This window comes from Nothobranchius furzeri, chromosome 9, assembly GCF_043380555.1.
Source record: "Nothobranchius furzeri strain GRZ-AD chromosome 9, NfurGRZ-RIMD1, whole genome shotgun sequence".
Taxonomy (NCBI): Eukaryota; Metazoa; Chordata; class Actinopteri; order Cyprinodontiformes; family Nothobranchiidae; genus Nothobranchius; species Nothobranchius furzeri.
In genome coordinates, this window is record NC_091749.1 from 66,233,735 (window position 1) to 66,248,734 (window position 15,000).

At 43.8% G+C, this 15,000-nt stretch overlaps 1 protein-coding gene across 1 annotated transcript in view; it reads left to right on the top strand.

The window, feature by feature from the left end:
- The first annotated feature begins 5,488 nt into the window (after positions 1–5,488).
- The window catches only part of gpatch1 (G patch domain containing 1), a 13,318-nt gene continuing 3,806 nt past the window's right edge, over positions 5,489–15,000 (top strand). Inside the window, exons 1-11 of the mRNA XM_015953223.3 lie at positions 5,489–5,608; positions 6,186–6,320; positions 6,484–6,569; positions 9,379–9,539; positions 9,694–9,794; positions 11,344–11,402; positions 13,580–13,822; positions 13,891–14,038; positions 14,197–14,276; positions 14,357–14,573; positions 14,975–15,000. The exon at positions 14,975–15,000 is cut by the window's right edge and continues 274 nt beyond it. Of these exons, the coding sequence (XP_015808709.2) occupies positions 5,539–5,608; positions 6,186–6,320; positions 6,484–6,569; positions 9,379–9,539; positions 9,694–9,794; positions 11,344–11,402; positions 13,580–13,822; positions 13,891–14,038; positions 14,197–14,276; positions 14,357–14,573; positions 14,975–15,000 (1,326 nt within the window). The 5' untranslated portion in view covers positions 5,489–5,538. The remainder of the gene's footprint in view (positions 5,609–6,185; positions 6,321–6,483; positions 6,570–9,378; positions 9,540–9,693; positions 9,795–11,343; positions 11,403–13,579; positions 13,823–13,890; positions 14,039–14,196; positions 14,277–14,356; positions 14,574–14,974) is intronic.

Consider the following 15,000-nt stretch of genomic DNA (forward strand, 5'->3'; position numbering starts at 1 on the left):
CTGGTCTGGGGCGGTTTGGGAGCTTCTTCATCTCCTGCTCAACCTTTAGCTTTTTATGTGAACTCCCACTTTTCCACTGCTGCTCGTTAGCTTCTTTTCCGGCTCGTGTTTCCGTCGTTTCTTCCCATTCTGGTCACACTTATTTGTTTTTATTTATTTATTTATACTGAAGCACTTCTGGGATTTTTATCTTGAATGGCAATGATCAGGCCCACCCCTCTTTCTTCTTCTTCTCCATCATCATCATCATCATCTGTCTCCCTCTTCCTTTTCTGTCTCCTCCCTCCTACCTCATCTCATTGTTTCCTTACACACTTTTTTATTGTAACTGTGACCCAACTTCTCTTTTACCAATTTCTTCTGAACCCCCCCTACACACACACACACACACACACACACACACACACACACACACACACACACACACACACACACACACACACACACACCATTGCAGCAGGTTGCCTCATGCAGCAGACCTGCGGGGAGATCAGAAGCACCTCTGAATCCTTTAGTCATGACTTTCTGCAGCAGCTCGTCTCCTTAATATTTCAGGTGTTCTGACGACATTCGGAGCGGTGGAGGTGTAATGCCGCTCCAGCACCAGAACCTTCTTTAACATCAGCTGAGGATGTCAGCTTCTCTTCAAACTCTTCTCAGCAGCGTTCGCAGCACGCTGAAGAAAACGGGGAGATTTCACAGGATTACTCTCAGTTACACAACTGCTTTCATCGCTTAAACTCAAACCTGCTCGAGACGACACGGGGAGGTTTCAGGGGTCATCACAGGTCACTCTGGTGATCAGGTGGTGTCAGAGCAGGTGTTTCCACCTCTTTCAGATCACTGCTCATTGCGTACTCTGACCCAGTTTCTTCAAGTGTTAATGAAATGTCTAAAATATTTAAACCAGGGGGTTCTTCTCTACGCTCTTCTCCCTCGTGGTCTTCCTCCTTTCGTCGCCCGCTGGCTGTGATCTTTGACATTGTCATCTTGACCCAGGTTCTTTTCAGTGATCCAGATTCTAACAGCCTGGGAGCTCAGACAGCTGGTTCTGGTGCATCACCCGAGTTAGACTTTGGTTCTGGTCCTGGTTCTGGTTGGTGGAAACATGATAAACATGGGATCAGACAAACAGAACTGTCATATATAGCTGTGTTTAGAGCTGATGCTTCAGCTGTTCATGTGACGAACCTGATTCTGGATCGGTTCTGATAGGAACTGGACTGGTGGAGCGACTCCTGTTGTGTGCTGGATGAATAACCTCAGAAATGTATTCATAATAAGTTTCTCAGATGATTTTCATAAAAAAGATTAGATTTTCTGTTCTTTCATATCATTGTTTTTCTTTCTGCTTCATTCTGATTTATTACTTTACTGGACTATTATGGATCTGGTTCTGGTGCATCACCTGAGTCAAGCATTCACCCGAATCTGGTTCTGGTTCGGTCTAGTCTTGGTTCTGCTTCTGAATCTTTTCGTTTATTAAAAAACATGAGCTTTGGTTAGGGTTAGGTTAGGGTGAGTGTGAGGTCTGTGGCTCCTCCTTACACACACAAGTGTGTGTACGCTGGTGCTGACATGGTGCTCTCACAAGTATGGACTTGGGCCTTTTAACAGATGACCTAAGGCTGTGGTTGGCACTAAATGCGATATCAATTATTATCAAGTGCTTTTCAGTAAAGATTATTATTGTTATTTATCCTCATGCTGTTGGCGCAGTGATATTTTGGTTTTGTTGTGTTTTTGTGTATCCCCTTGTCTCTCTCTCGGGTCTAGAAGCACATTCTTGTTCTTCTTTCATTGTTTATTTTTTATTGTTTGTTTTTTTCGCTTTCACTTTTGTCTCCGTGTCCACTGGGATTCAAAACCACCGAAAATATTTATAATAAAGTTTTGGTATCATACGTGGCCTTATAGCAGAAGTTGTAACGCCCCACCTGTGAGAGGAAAACTGTAAGGCTTCAGAGAGTTTCACAGCCGGACAAGACACGATAAAACAAAAAAACATGAGCTTTAAATTAATACTTTTACCTGTTCGGATTTTGATTTTCATGTATTTTTCATCCTAAACTTCTTGCATTATATAGTTTTAAAGAACTGCTTTGTCATGTTTTGAACCAATTCACCTAATTTTTTTTATTGATTACTTTAGAACATCCTATCTTTTGTTTTCATCTCTTTTCACTAAACTTTGTCAATCATTTCTTTTTAGATGTAATGAATTGATTGTTTTTATACCTGCAGTAACATGTGATGATCAGGGATCAGCACCAGCTTCAGTCTGTACCATCTGACAGAATCCCAGAAACGTGGAGACGGTCAGAAATGTTTGTCTCATCTCCATTTCTCTGTCTTCAGATCAGTTTCTGCTGAAGCCTGAGTAGTCCAGGTCAGAGCTACACAGCTCAGCCAGCTGCATGCAGATGTTGACATCTGGTGGTGGCTGGAGGAACCTTCTCAGTGGTGAACTCGGATCCAGACTGTAGACAGATCTGATCTAACCTTTTATTTATTGTTTGGTGATTCTACGCTTGGAAAAGTCAGTAGCAAAGTCATTATTTCCTTCTTTTCCAAATGAAAAAAAAAGAAACTTAAAATCCCAAAGAGACCTGTTACAGTGATCCACGTGAACCAGAGCAACCAACATACTCAGTTTAACTTATAACTTTATGTCTATCATCATAAAATAACTGTATTTCATGGTTCAAGCACGTTGAAAAAATATATATCAGAAACACTAATACTGTATAATCCCAAAGTGAAACTGGTTGTGCTACAACTGCACATGAAAACCAGCCTGACCAGCCAGCTCCATGCTCCCTCAGGTCTCTGTGCAGAATTAAGCAGAGGATGAGTCTGGCAGGCCAGGCTACATGAAAACATCACAAGGCACTAATGACCATCAATATAAAAATAAATGAAGCAAATAGTTTATTCAAGATAAACAGAATTAAACTGAAAATGTAGTAAAAACAAATTTAGAGAAAGAAAAAGAAAGAAAATAAGATTAAAATATTTTAAGGGAGATAGGAGGAATGAAACAGGGCAAAATATAATGAAATAAGTTATAAGAAAGTGTCAAAATTATTACTTTTTTAAAGTTATATATACAAACATGTTTACGAAGTTCTTTGCACTAAATTCCTCCCACATTGAGCACGTTTAGTAGCTTTATTCTTTCAATTTTAATACCTTCCAGAATGAGCCTTTTCAGGGCTCTGTCACTTTAACACAAATAAGCTGTTGCTGGCCACACCCACCCACCCTCTGCTCGGGCTGCTATATGCTAAGAAACGATATCCGGCAGGGCTTGCAGTAGAACTCCTTCAGCATGGACAGGTTGTGGTGTTGATGTTGGGGGGTGTTGTACGCTATTGTCCCTTATTGTGAAATTACAACAAGGGACTTTTTGAAACGGCTCATTTTAGGGAAATTCCTGAGGGTGAAGTCTCTTGTCCAGTCTCTTCTTCTTCCGGCTCTTGGAGAGTACAGACGCTTTTTTCCTCCTCTCCTCCCTATCTTATCCCCAAGGCTCTTTGTCTGTCTTTGGGTGTACGGCGCTTCTGCATTTTTCTGGAAACTGGAAATTATTAAAAATGGACCTGGTCAGCTGGTCTCTCAACACGATTGACACAATTTTTTCAACGATGAGAACGGGAGAAAGGGCTCCCGGGTGTCCCTCTGGGACAGACCCAGCTGGTCATATCATGGACTCCTGGAAACAGTGGAACTTGATCTGCTTATCTCAACTGTCTGTAGAGGATTCTGAAGACGTCTGGATATTCGTGGTGTTGGTGTCAGGTTTCCTGCTTTTTGGCCTGGGAGGTTATCTGGCTTATCGGAAAATTAATGAGCTGTCGAGGAATATTGGCTCAATCCCGGAGCTCAGAGATGGATTACAGCACGCTGTAAATGCACAAACTCATATAATTGTTGAGATGAGTCGTAAGCTTGGATTTTTGGCTGAGATTCAGACTCTGGCACAGAAGGTGGATTCCATCAAGGAGCGAACTGACACATCAGCACGGATTGGGATAGATTAATTATGCCATTATTGGATTAAGAGGGGTTGAGGACCAACGGAACTTTAAGACAGAGAGGAAATTATCTCTGTCTGGCCCCAAAACAATTTCTTATCTGAATCTGGTGCCCTTGAGCCTGTGAGGCTGAAACACATACTCCCCCATCAGAAGAAATGTGGAATGCTGCCGTCACCATGGCAACTCTGTCTCCCTATCCCAGCCAGGGCGGGACTGTGACCGGTGAAGGCCGTTTAATCGTTCCAGGAGTGACTGTGCTCTCTAAAACCCAACGACCTCCTCCCCCTGTCCAAACGGAGGTGACGAGCCCTGCTTATTGTGGCTGCATGCACTGATGTGTGGACAGTCCCCAACCCTACTGCCCCACCTAGTGGACACTTGTGTGTGTGATGTCTGAAGTCTGTTGCATTTCTGTCTGAGGAGTTTTTTGCATAGCAAAGCTGCCCTCCCTGTGGAGGGCAACTTTGAAGTGCCTTTTTTTCCCTCCACCTGACCCAATCCTCATGTAAACCCCTCTGATCTCTATTAAGGTAGCGCGACTCGGGTTGCGAAAGACCACAGTCACCAATTCTTGTCATGTGTCTATGCCTATGTATGTATATCTGATCTCTGGATTGTGTGAACTGAAACTTTAATTTCCCTCTGGGATTAATAAAGTATCTTTGAATTGAAGTTCTGAGCCCGGCCTGGTCTGTGGTGGGCGGCTGCGGGTGGGCCTGGGGGCTTGCCGTCGTTATCTCCCGGGGTTCTGGCGTGGCTGAAATTAATCATTTATTCAATAATAATTTGTGTCCTGTCGTGGTGAAGAGAGAGCTGAGCCAGAAGGCGAAGCTCTCAATTTACCGGTCGATCTACGTTCCTACCCTCACCTATGGTCATGAGCTTTGGGTAGTGACCGAAAGAACGAGATCACGGATACAAGCAGCCGAAATTAGTTTACTCTGCAGAGTGGCTGGGCTCTTCGTTAGAGATAGGGTGAGAAGCTCGGTTATCCGGGAGGGGCTCGGAGTAGATCCGCTGCTCCTCCACATTGAGAGGAGCCAGTTGATGTGGCTTGGGCATGTGGTTAGGGTGCCTCCTGGACGCCTCCCTGGTGAGGTTTTCCAGGCACGTTCAACCGGGAGGAGGCCTAAAGGGAGACCCAGGACACGGTGGAGGGACTATGTCTCTCACCTGGCAGGGAACGCCTTGGGGTTCTTCTGGAAGAGCTACCCAAGTGGCTGGGAAGAGGGAAGTCTGGGCCTATATATATATATATATATATATATATATATATATATATATATATATATATATATATATATATATATATATATATATATATATATATATATATATATAGTTTCCTGTGTTTTGGGTGAACTGAGCCTTTGACGTTGATGTAGTTACACTTAGTTATCGTTAGACGGCACCATTGTCCTGTTATCTTGGTTGAGAAACGCTTCGCTTTTCTTTGAATGGTTTGTCCCTTTTGTGTTCCTGTAGTTAAGAGGAAAACATGGCGCGTGACGACGACGGCGACGAGGATTTTGTAACTTTCGGAACTGCTTTGGAGCCTTTGGAAGACGGTAGAGTCACATTTAATACCTTCGTTAACGAGTCTCCTCGACCGGGAAGCCTTTTGATACTTAGCTGTCATGAAAACGAGTTCCGGTGGTTGTTTTAGGAGGCTAGGCGGACCCGCTGCTAGCTGCCCCGGTTGGCGCTACCAACATAGGAGACTGTTATTAAAGGTACCAGGACGGTGTCGCTAGTGCTGAATGATTTCTGATGCCTCTTAAAACAGGTTTCACAGATTCCTGCCTTGTTTTTCTCAGAAGACAGAAGTTTTGGTTTGATCTGGTTTTTGTTTTTTGGGTAGAACCTCTGTTTTTTTTTTATTTTATTATTGTATAAAATCAATACGAACACGTGACTTTGTGAAAAATCTTCTTGTCCATTTGTTCATGTCTTAATAGATTCTTATTCTAAAGAAGACAGTCAGCTGGATCTCTGGTTCCATGTTTCCTCTAATAGTCTTAAAGCAACCAGAGGGGCCCAGAATCCGCCCCAACACGTATATTGTTATTTAATCTCCTTCTTTTGGCAGCAGATGGTGATCACCTGGACCCACAACACTATGATTGAGTGTGTTTGTGTTTCCAGATGAGCCCCTGAGGAAGCCCATCCCTCTCCATGAGCAGACTGTAAAGGATGAGAAGGGTCGGTACCAGAGGTTCCACGGAGCGTTCACTGGAGGCTTCTCAGCTGGTTACTTCAACACTGTTGGCTCAAAGGAAGGTTGGCGATGGACTCTTCCCACCAAGACCTGATTTTGTTTTTGTAAAAACCTGTGATGTTCACCCTGCTGTATCTCTGAAAATGTAACTTGTAAAAGAGTGTTGTCTTGTTTTTCTCAGGGACTTTTCCTGACCGATAATTTTTTTGTCTTGGTGTAAATCAGGTTGGACCCCATCAACATTTGTATCTTCAAGGCAACAGAAAGCTGACAAGCATCATGCAAGGCCAGAGGATTTCATGGATGAGGAGGTAAAACCTTAAAGACTTTTGTCTTCTAATCTGTGACGTGTTTTTCTGTTGTAGTTTTGTTGCTGTAGAGAAACCATCGGGGTATTCCAGAAAGTGAGTTTAGAACATTTGGGCTTTCCTGATAACTCCCTGCTTGACAAAGCACTCCCCTTCCCTTCAGGTTTCAACGGCTTTATGAACGATGGTGGATTCAATCTCCTTTAATTCAAGCGAGGAGCGTCAAGCGAAGCTCGCGCGCATCCACAGGCAGCCCCTGTTAATCGATGCTAGATGAATGAGAATTAAAGGAAAGGACAGAGCCTCGTTCTTCTCCCAGACAGAGGATGAATTAATAATTCATGCCTACGATGACTATAAAGATGTCAGAACTAAAGTAGAGACCGCCAGTTGTTTGATTAAAGCCGTAAAGCTGGAGCTATTTAGTTAGAACGTTCGGTGCCTACATGTTTCCATGGCAACGCCAGATGTCTGCTTCAGCTCTTGTTTCTCCACATATTTTAATCATGTTTTCATCACTTATGTGTCGTTTTCATGTTCTGCTCCAGAGTCTGGATGTTTAGAGACTGGAGGACTTTGTTTTTGCTGTGAGTTTTAAGAAGACACGTTCGTGGCGGTCACGTGACCCTAAAGTTAACGCTGTAAACCGTTTAGCACTCATATTACACACCGAGGACAAAACATCACGTATGTCATTTAACTAAAATATTAGCCTGTTTGACACGTGTGACCAGAGTAAATATAGTCACACCAATAAAGTGTTTCCTTTTACATGTGTTATGTTAGCAGCTGTAAGGTAGTTTAAGGCTATTTTAACATATTCATAAAGAGGACAGCATGTTAATGATATGGGTCCATCCCAGACTAAAGCTGGTATATAATTATACTCATTAATAATGCTGACATCAGGAGCAACATCAGTGGAATGAAACGCTCCTGGTTGCAAATGATGATTAAATGCAAAACATGCTAAGATGTAAATCCAATTAGAAGTCAGTTTTAAAAGTTTAAACTCCACATTTATTAATAATTTAGTCATCCAAAGCAAAGCTGCAGCTGCTGTTACCGCTGTGGGCCAGCGGTGGCGCTAACTCACCTCTTCCTAGTTGCCAGCCACCGACAAGAAAAAGGTGACGTAACGTGCCTCCTCGTCCAATCATATTCACAAAGCGTTAGTAAGCTGTAGAGAATTGAAGGATTTAATTATGACCAATAAGATGTGATGTCGTCGTCGTCTTTCTCCGCTTATCCGGGTCCGGGTCGCGGGGGCAGCATCCCAACTAGGGAGCTCCAGACCGTCCTCTCCCCGGCCTTCTCCACCAGCTCCTCCGGCAGGACCCCAAGGCGTTCCCGGACCAGATTGGAGATGTAACCTCTCCAACGTGTCCTGGGTCGACCCGGGGGCCTCCTGCCAGCAGGACATGCCCGAAACACCTCCCCAGGGAGGCGTCCAGGAGGCATCCTGACCAGGTGCCCAAACCACCTCAACTGACTCCTTTCGATCCGGAGGAGCAGCGGTTCTACTCCGAGTCCCTCCCGAATGTCCGAGCTCCTCACCCTATCTCTAAGGCTGAGCCCGGCCACCCTACGGAGGAAACTCATTTCGGCCGCTTGTATCCGCGATCTCGTTCTTTCGGTCATTACCCAAAGCTCATGACCATAGGTGAGGATTGGGACGTAGATGGACCGGTAAATCGAGAGCCTGGCTTTCTGGCTCAGCTCCCTCTTCACCACGACAGATCGGCTCAGCGTCCGCATCACTGCAGACGCCGAACCAATCCGCCTGTCGATCTCCCGATCCCTCCTACCCTCACTCGTGAACAAGACCCCGAGATACTTAAACTCCTCCACTTGAGGTAGGACCTCTCTCCCGACCCGGAGTTGGCAAGCCACCCTTTCCCGGTCGAGAACCATGGTCTCAGATTTGGAGGTGCTGACGGACGGATGAACTCTTAAGGAGTCATGCGGCTGTGTCATCTTGCAGTGTGCAAACAGGATTGACTGTGTGTCAAAGAGATGTTTCCAAACAGGCTGGTTTCGAATTGGCTACTTCAGAGTGTCAGCTGGAGACTGTGTAACTCGGGCAGTCATTCTAGTTTTAAATCTAGAGTTCATCATTTCTGCGAATCAGAATTTGATCCCTCTGAAAACCACACCTTCCAGATACAAGCTGTTCTAGTTCTGTGGATAAAGAATCTTTAAACTTTATATGAGATGACCTTAACTGTAATTTGCATCTAATGAACATTATGTGTGAGTGTAGATAATGATTCACTTGTTAAATCAAACATTACTGATCATAACATAAAATGGATCATTGTAAGCACAATAATATTCTTTTCAGCTTCACTGAACTAGGTACAGATTATTCAAACATTATTATTATTATTCATTTAACATCTGGTTCATTCAACCATGTGATTATTTATCTTATGAGTTGTAAAAGTTCACTTTTCATTCAGAGTGTGGAATCCAGCAGTCTGAGATAAGGTTGACAATCTTCCACCTAGATAGCGCAATTATGTCTGTAGGTGACTGGTCACTATGCATGTCAGTATAGAGGTCAAAATTGACCCTTTCTGGGTGCTACAAAGCCTAGCAGCTAGTCTGCCACGGAGCAGGTTTGCTCTCCAGCATGTGTTACCATGGTGACTGGGAGGGTTTTCAGGCTAGCCACGTTTTTAAAACCGATTTAGGGGCGGTTACACCGGGATTCTCAAAAGAAAGCCTGGTTTTGGGATTAGCTCGCTTTCTGGAAAACCGCTCAGGAGTACATCTCTTTTCTTGGGAGCTAACTCTTGTTGTGCATTAGGATTTCGGAGAGCATGGAATCGCTCCCAGACAGATCACCACCAGTCTGGAGTTTTCCTCCAGCCGCAGAGACGAGGCTGCAGAGAGAGCAAAAGCTGTCGGCGCTCAGGCTGCTCTGATTCCTGGCGATACGCTGCTGGAGGAGCTGATCTCACCTGCCAAGTAACGGTTGCTGTTGTTCTACTGCAGAAATGCCTTAGATAGTGTGTTAAAGCTGTTGCTGGAGACTTTTTTTGGCTGTAGGCCTGAGAAATCTCCTTTGTTACAGCGAGCCTGCTTTTAAGTTTACAGTTATGGGTTTTTTTTGGGGGGTCAGGTCGTCGATCGGCGTGGAGCTGCTGAGGAGGATGGGCTGGAGGGAAGGTCAGGGAGTTGGGCCTCGTGTGAAGAGGAAACCTCGCAGACAGCAGCAGGCGGGTACTGAATGATACTTTAGATTTTTCTCGTTCTGTTTACGTGCATAATTTTGTCACACCATGATCACATCAGAGCTAAAACCTGCTCGTTCAGACCCAAACGGTCTCCAGCTCTAGAACCAGACATTTGGTCCAGATGCTTCTGAACAGAACAGTTTAACACAGTCAGAGCTAAATGCAGCTCCTGTATGTTTCTGACTTTATCCCTTATGAAGGAAGAAAACATAAATAATGAGACGGGTTAAAGCCTCTAGGATGAGTGTGTGAAACTGGAATGAGCTGGAGGAGAAACCAGTTTTGTCCAAATGTAAACATATTTAAGTCGTCATTTGGATTATCAGGAACACCTGTTCAACTTCTCCTTGCTTCAGTGCATTTAGGGGTGTGGTCCTGGTCAAGACCATTTCCTGAACTCCAAACTGAAGGTCAGAATGGGAAAGAAAGGTGATTTAAGCTATTTTGAGCGTGGCATGGTTATTGGTGCCAGACGGGCCGGTCTGAGTATTTCACCATCTGCTCAGTTACTGGGATTTTCACCCACAACCATTTCTAGGGTTTACAAAGAACAAAGAACTACAACAGCAGAAGACCCCACCGGGTACCCCTCATCTCCACCACAAACAGGAAAAATAGGCTACAATTTGCACCAGCTCACCAAAACTGGACAGTTGAAGACTGGAAAATGTTTGCTGGTCTGATGAGTCTCCATTTCTGTTGAGACGTTCAGATGTTAGAGTCCGAATTTGGTGTAAACAGAACGAGAACATGGATCCATCATACCCTCCCTTCATGACCACCATGTACCCATCCTCTGATGGCTACTCCCAGCAGGATAATGCACCATGTCATAAAGCTCCAATCATTTCAGATTGGTTTCTTGAACATGACGATGAGTTCACCGTACTACAACGGCCCCCACAGTCGCCAGATCTCAACCCGATAGAGCGTCTTTGGGATGTGGAGGAACGGGAGCTTCGTGCCGTGGATGTGCATCCCACACATCTCCATCAACTGCAAGATGCTGTCCTATCCTATCAGCATGGGCCAACATTTCTAAAGAATGCTTTCAGCACCTTTGATGAACCAACGCCACATAGAATTAAGGCAGTTCTGAAGGTGAAAGGGGGTCTAACCATATTAGTATGGTGTTCCTAGCAATCCTTTAGGTGAGTGTGTATGGAAATGGGAGCCACTGAGGTTAACTACTATGTTGTGAACTATATTATTATTTTTATTATTATTGTTGTTCTGAGGATTTTATATTTTTTGTTGAGGTGCACCATTGTTTTATGTGCTTATGAGTAATATCATTATTATGGTAATTATTAGCTGTGTTACAGGTGTAAACATACTGAGATGTTAAATACGGATATTGTGTACATGAGGAAGTTTGTGGGGTGGAATTGAATAATCCCTGGTTTCTTCTCACTGCTTTTGGACGACTTTTGTGTATAATTGTTTTATTTTGCTTATTAATTATTTTTCTTATTGCTCTTATTTTAAAATAAACATTTCAATCAGTAAAGTTTCTCTGCTTCTCTTTCTGACAGAAGGCGGAACTAAAGCGTACGGCTGTATGCTGCCCCCTGCTGGTTCGGAGGATTCAGAGGTGACCGTGTTCCTTCTGTTATAATTAACTAAATAAATTCTAGGTTAGAAATAATATGCTTTGACGTTTTCACCCTTCATTTATTTTGCACATGGCTGTGCAAATCTCCATTAAACAAAATGAGTAAAAGAGAAGGATCTTACAACACGACCCTGATTGAAAAGGAGCAGGAAGAAGAAAAATCTCATCAGACCTGCTCCATTCTTATGCGCCTATAAAACAACATACACATCGATGGTCTGTTTGTCAATTACACTACACCAGGGGTGTCAAACTCATTTTAGCTCAGGGGCCACATTGAGGGAAATCTAGTCCCAAGTGGGCCGGACCGGTAATTTAAAACAACTTCAGATTGTTTTCTTTGTTTTAATACAATCAATATAAAACAAGGCTGGAGCCTGAGGACAGTGTATCCAAAATAGTACAAGTACAACACCTGAAGTGTACTTGAAAATTTGAAAAAAAAAAATAAATAAAAAAAAAATCAATAAATTAAAAAAACATTCCTTAGTGATTCAAAGAGCTTACAGATCACATGGCTAGATCAGTTTCATGCAGCACTTAAAGTATATTTGACTCATTTTACTTTACATCTTTTAGCTTTCACCAGCACATCAACATCAGAAGTCACATCCTGAGTGGCGGCCAACTTCAGGATGTGCTTAAGTTCTTGTGTGAGCCTTGAGCGCAGCTTTGTTTTATTTATACTCATTACAGAGGAAACTTGTTCACAAAGATAAGTTTATTTTCACTCTACATTGTAAAGTATGAAAATAAAGTTTACACAACCATCTCGCGGGCCGGAGTTAACCTGCTTGCGGGCCGGAGCCGGCCCGCGGGCCGCATATTTGGCAGCCCCTGCACTACACCAAAAATCAATATCAAACTAAAATGTCACATTTCATCTTTTTACAATCTCCATAATGTTCATTAATCAACAAGTCCATACATGTGACATATTCTATTCTTATATAACCTCTTAAACCGAAAAATATTTCCACACATCTTTGGCTCATTCTGTAATAAATCCACAGTTTACCGCCACATGGTGAAAACCGCTCTGTTTTAAGGTAGTCCTTGCAAACTGATCTTTAAAATCGCGTTTCCTTCTAGTCCCCCGATCCTCAGATCTTAAAACAAACAACTTCTGCAAGCTTGTTGGTAATGCTTCAGTTTTTGTCTTGTACAAAATTAATCATGTATTTCAGTTCAGTTCACTTTATTTCAAACATATACATTCACCAACATTTCATAAAATCATTCCACGCAATTGTTTGAAAAGGAGTAGGGAGAAGTGCATACTTATTTAGCCCTACCCCCTCAGGTTTACATCCTCATCATCAAAATTTAAACAACAAAACAGTTACAATGCCTTCCAAAAAAAAAAAACCACAAAAAAAAACAATAATAATAAATAAATAAAATTCTCATGTTCAACTAGAACTATATTTAGATTTTCTAATTTGTAGAAGAGATTAAACATCAGTTTGCATGCCGTCCTGGGTTAATTGCATTTTCTTCATTCATATTTAATTCAATGAAATATCTAAGGTTAATAATTCAGGGTTTAATAAACAATAAATTAGTATGATCTCTTGGATTTGCTTTGCGTCACCCCACACCTCTGCACAGTAACTTAAATATGGCAAAAGCATAGAACAATATAACATGTGTAACGCATTGCAATCCAAAACATGTTTAACTTTGTTCGTAACAGCAACACTCTTTGAAATCTTTGTTTTTATGTGGACTATTCTTTGTTCCCATCAGATTTGATCTATTTTAACTGCTTTGTAATGTTTGTATTTTAATCCAGATGCTTTATTTATTTTGTTGTTTCCCAACCCCGGTCCTCGGCGCCCACCTGTCCTACATGTGTTTCATGTCGCCCTGTCAAACACCACACCTGACTTAAATGAATGAGTGATTAACAGGCTTCTGCAGCACTTGGTGTCATCTTGAGGAGGCAAGATGAACCAGGTGTGCTGAAGCAGAGGCACGGAAACCCTGTAGGACGAGGAGGCGCCGAGGACCAGGGTTGAGAAACCCTTCTCCAGCAATTTAATCCTCAATGCATCCAGTTTAATCCATGGTGGATCTGTTATAATCCCCAGTGGTTCTGGTTTAATCCTGCCGTTTGTGTTAATATCTCCACTCTGATGTTTTTCTCCCATCAGGATGAATATGAGGAGTTTGCTCCTGACAACGTGACCTTTGCCCCTAAAGACGTGACTCCAGTGGACTTCAGTCCAAGACTCGGAGTCCAGGGTCTGGGATACCGCGGTCTGGACCCGGGCCTTGCACTGCTGGGCCGTGGTGCAGATGAACACATCGACCTATTCAGGCCTCAGTCTGAGTCGAGGAGCCGCCTGTTTGGAGACGCACGGAGCAGCGTGAGGCGAGGAGGAGTTGCTGGACAGGTGTGTGTTAAACTGCGTGTGTGTTATAACACTGGGGCGAATGGTTCATCATGACCTTTAACCTGCAGGCCTTCGGTGTGGGGGCACTGGAGGATGACGACGAGGATGTGTACCACCGGGACTCCATGTCCAGATACGACACAGTTCTGGGAGGAGAGGAACCAGGAGACGGGCTGTTTGGCTGGACCGCTCCGCAACAGTACACAAAGAAGAAAGGTAGCAACCTGGAAAATCCTGGAATTTTTAGAGAAAAAAAATTGCACCTAAAAGTCACCAGAGAGGTCAAAGATCACATCTTGTGTTTGAGGAGCGTCTCCTTCCTGTGTTTAGCACCACGGCAGAAACATTTTATGATCCTGTGTTTCTGCCTTCAGACAAAAGTAAAGATGCTTCGTACCTTGGTAAGATTCTGGAGGGATTCACTCTGGCCCAGAACCCTCCTGAGGAGAAGGTGGTAAGCAGCCTTGGTTTTCCTGCAGATGTTTCTGCATCTGTAAACGGGCGAAACTCTTCTCACTCTGTCTCTTACTGTAGATCTTCCCTCCTCCCGCTTTGCCTAGCAACTATCGTCCAGTTCACCGTTTCCGTCCTCAAGTTGATGTTTCCAGACTCTCCGGAGTCAGTCCGGCTCTGGCTCAGGCTCTCAAGACCTCCAGGGGTCACATGATCAAAGAGGATCCCCAGCAGGAAGGACGCCACCAGCTGGACTCCGGCCAGAGGAGGACAATGCTAGGAGAGGACGCGCTGAAAGGTGAAACACACAGCTCTGGCTTTTATGCAGGATCAGATGTAGACATCTGCATGGACCATCACCTGTTCAGATGTGACCTCAGACCAGCTGAGAGCTGAATTCCTCTGCTGTTAGGAGGTTCTCGCAGAACATCTTGGTTCCAAGCTGCAGGATGGACCGCTTCCATCCAGAGACAAAATCTGGAGGCCCGTTTCAAGATCTTTTCTGATCTTAAGCTGCTGGTTCGAGATGCGGTGCAGCAGGTCCAGCAGTTCTGGATAAACATGTCCAGTCTGTGATTCCAGGACCTGCTGTAGTTGTTTTCTGACCTCCAGGACGCTCCATCTGTGTGTGTGGATCAGGTGAGGTGAGGCTGTTGTCACTAATTCCAGCCTCTACTTCCTGTTTCTGACTCTGATCAGGTCCGAGTTCAGTCATGGACCTGCTG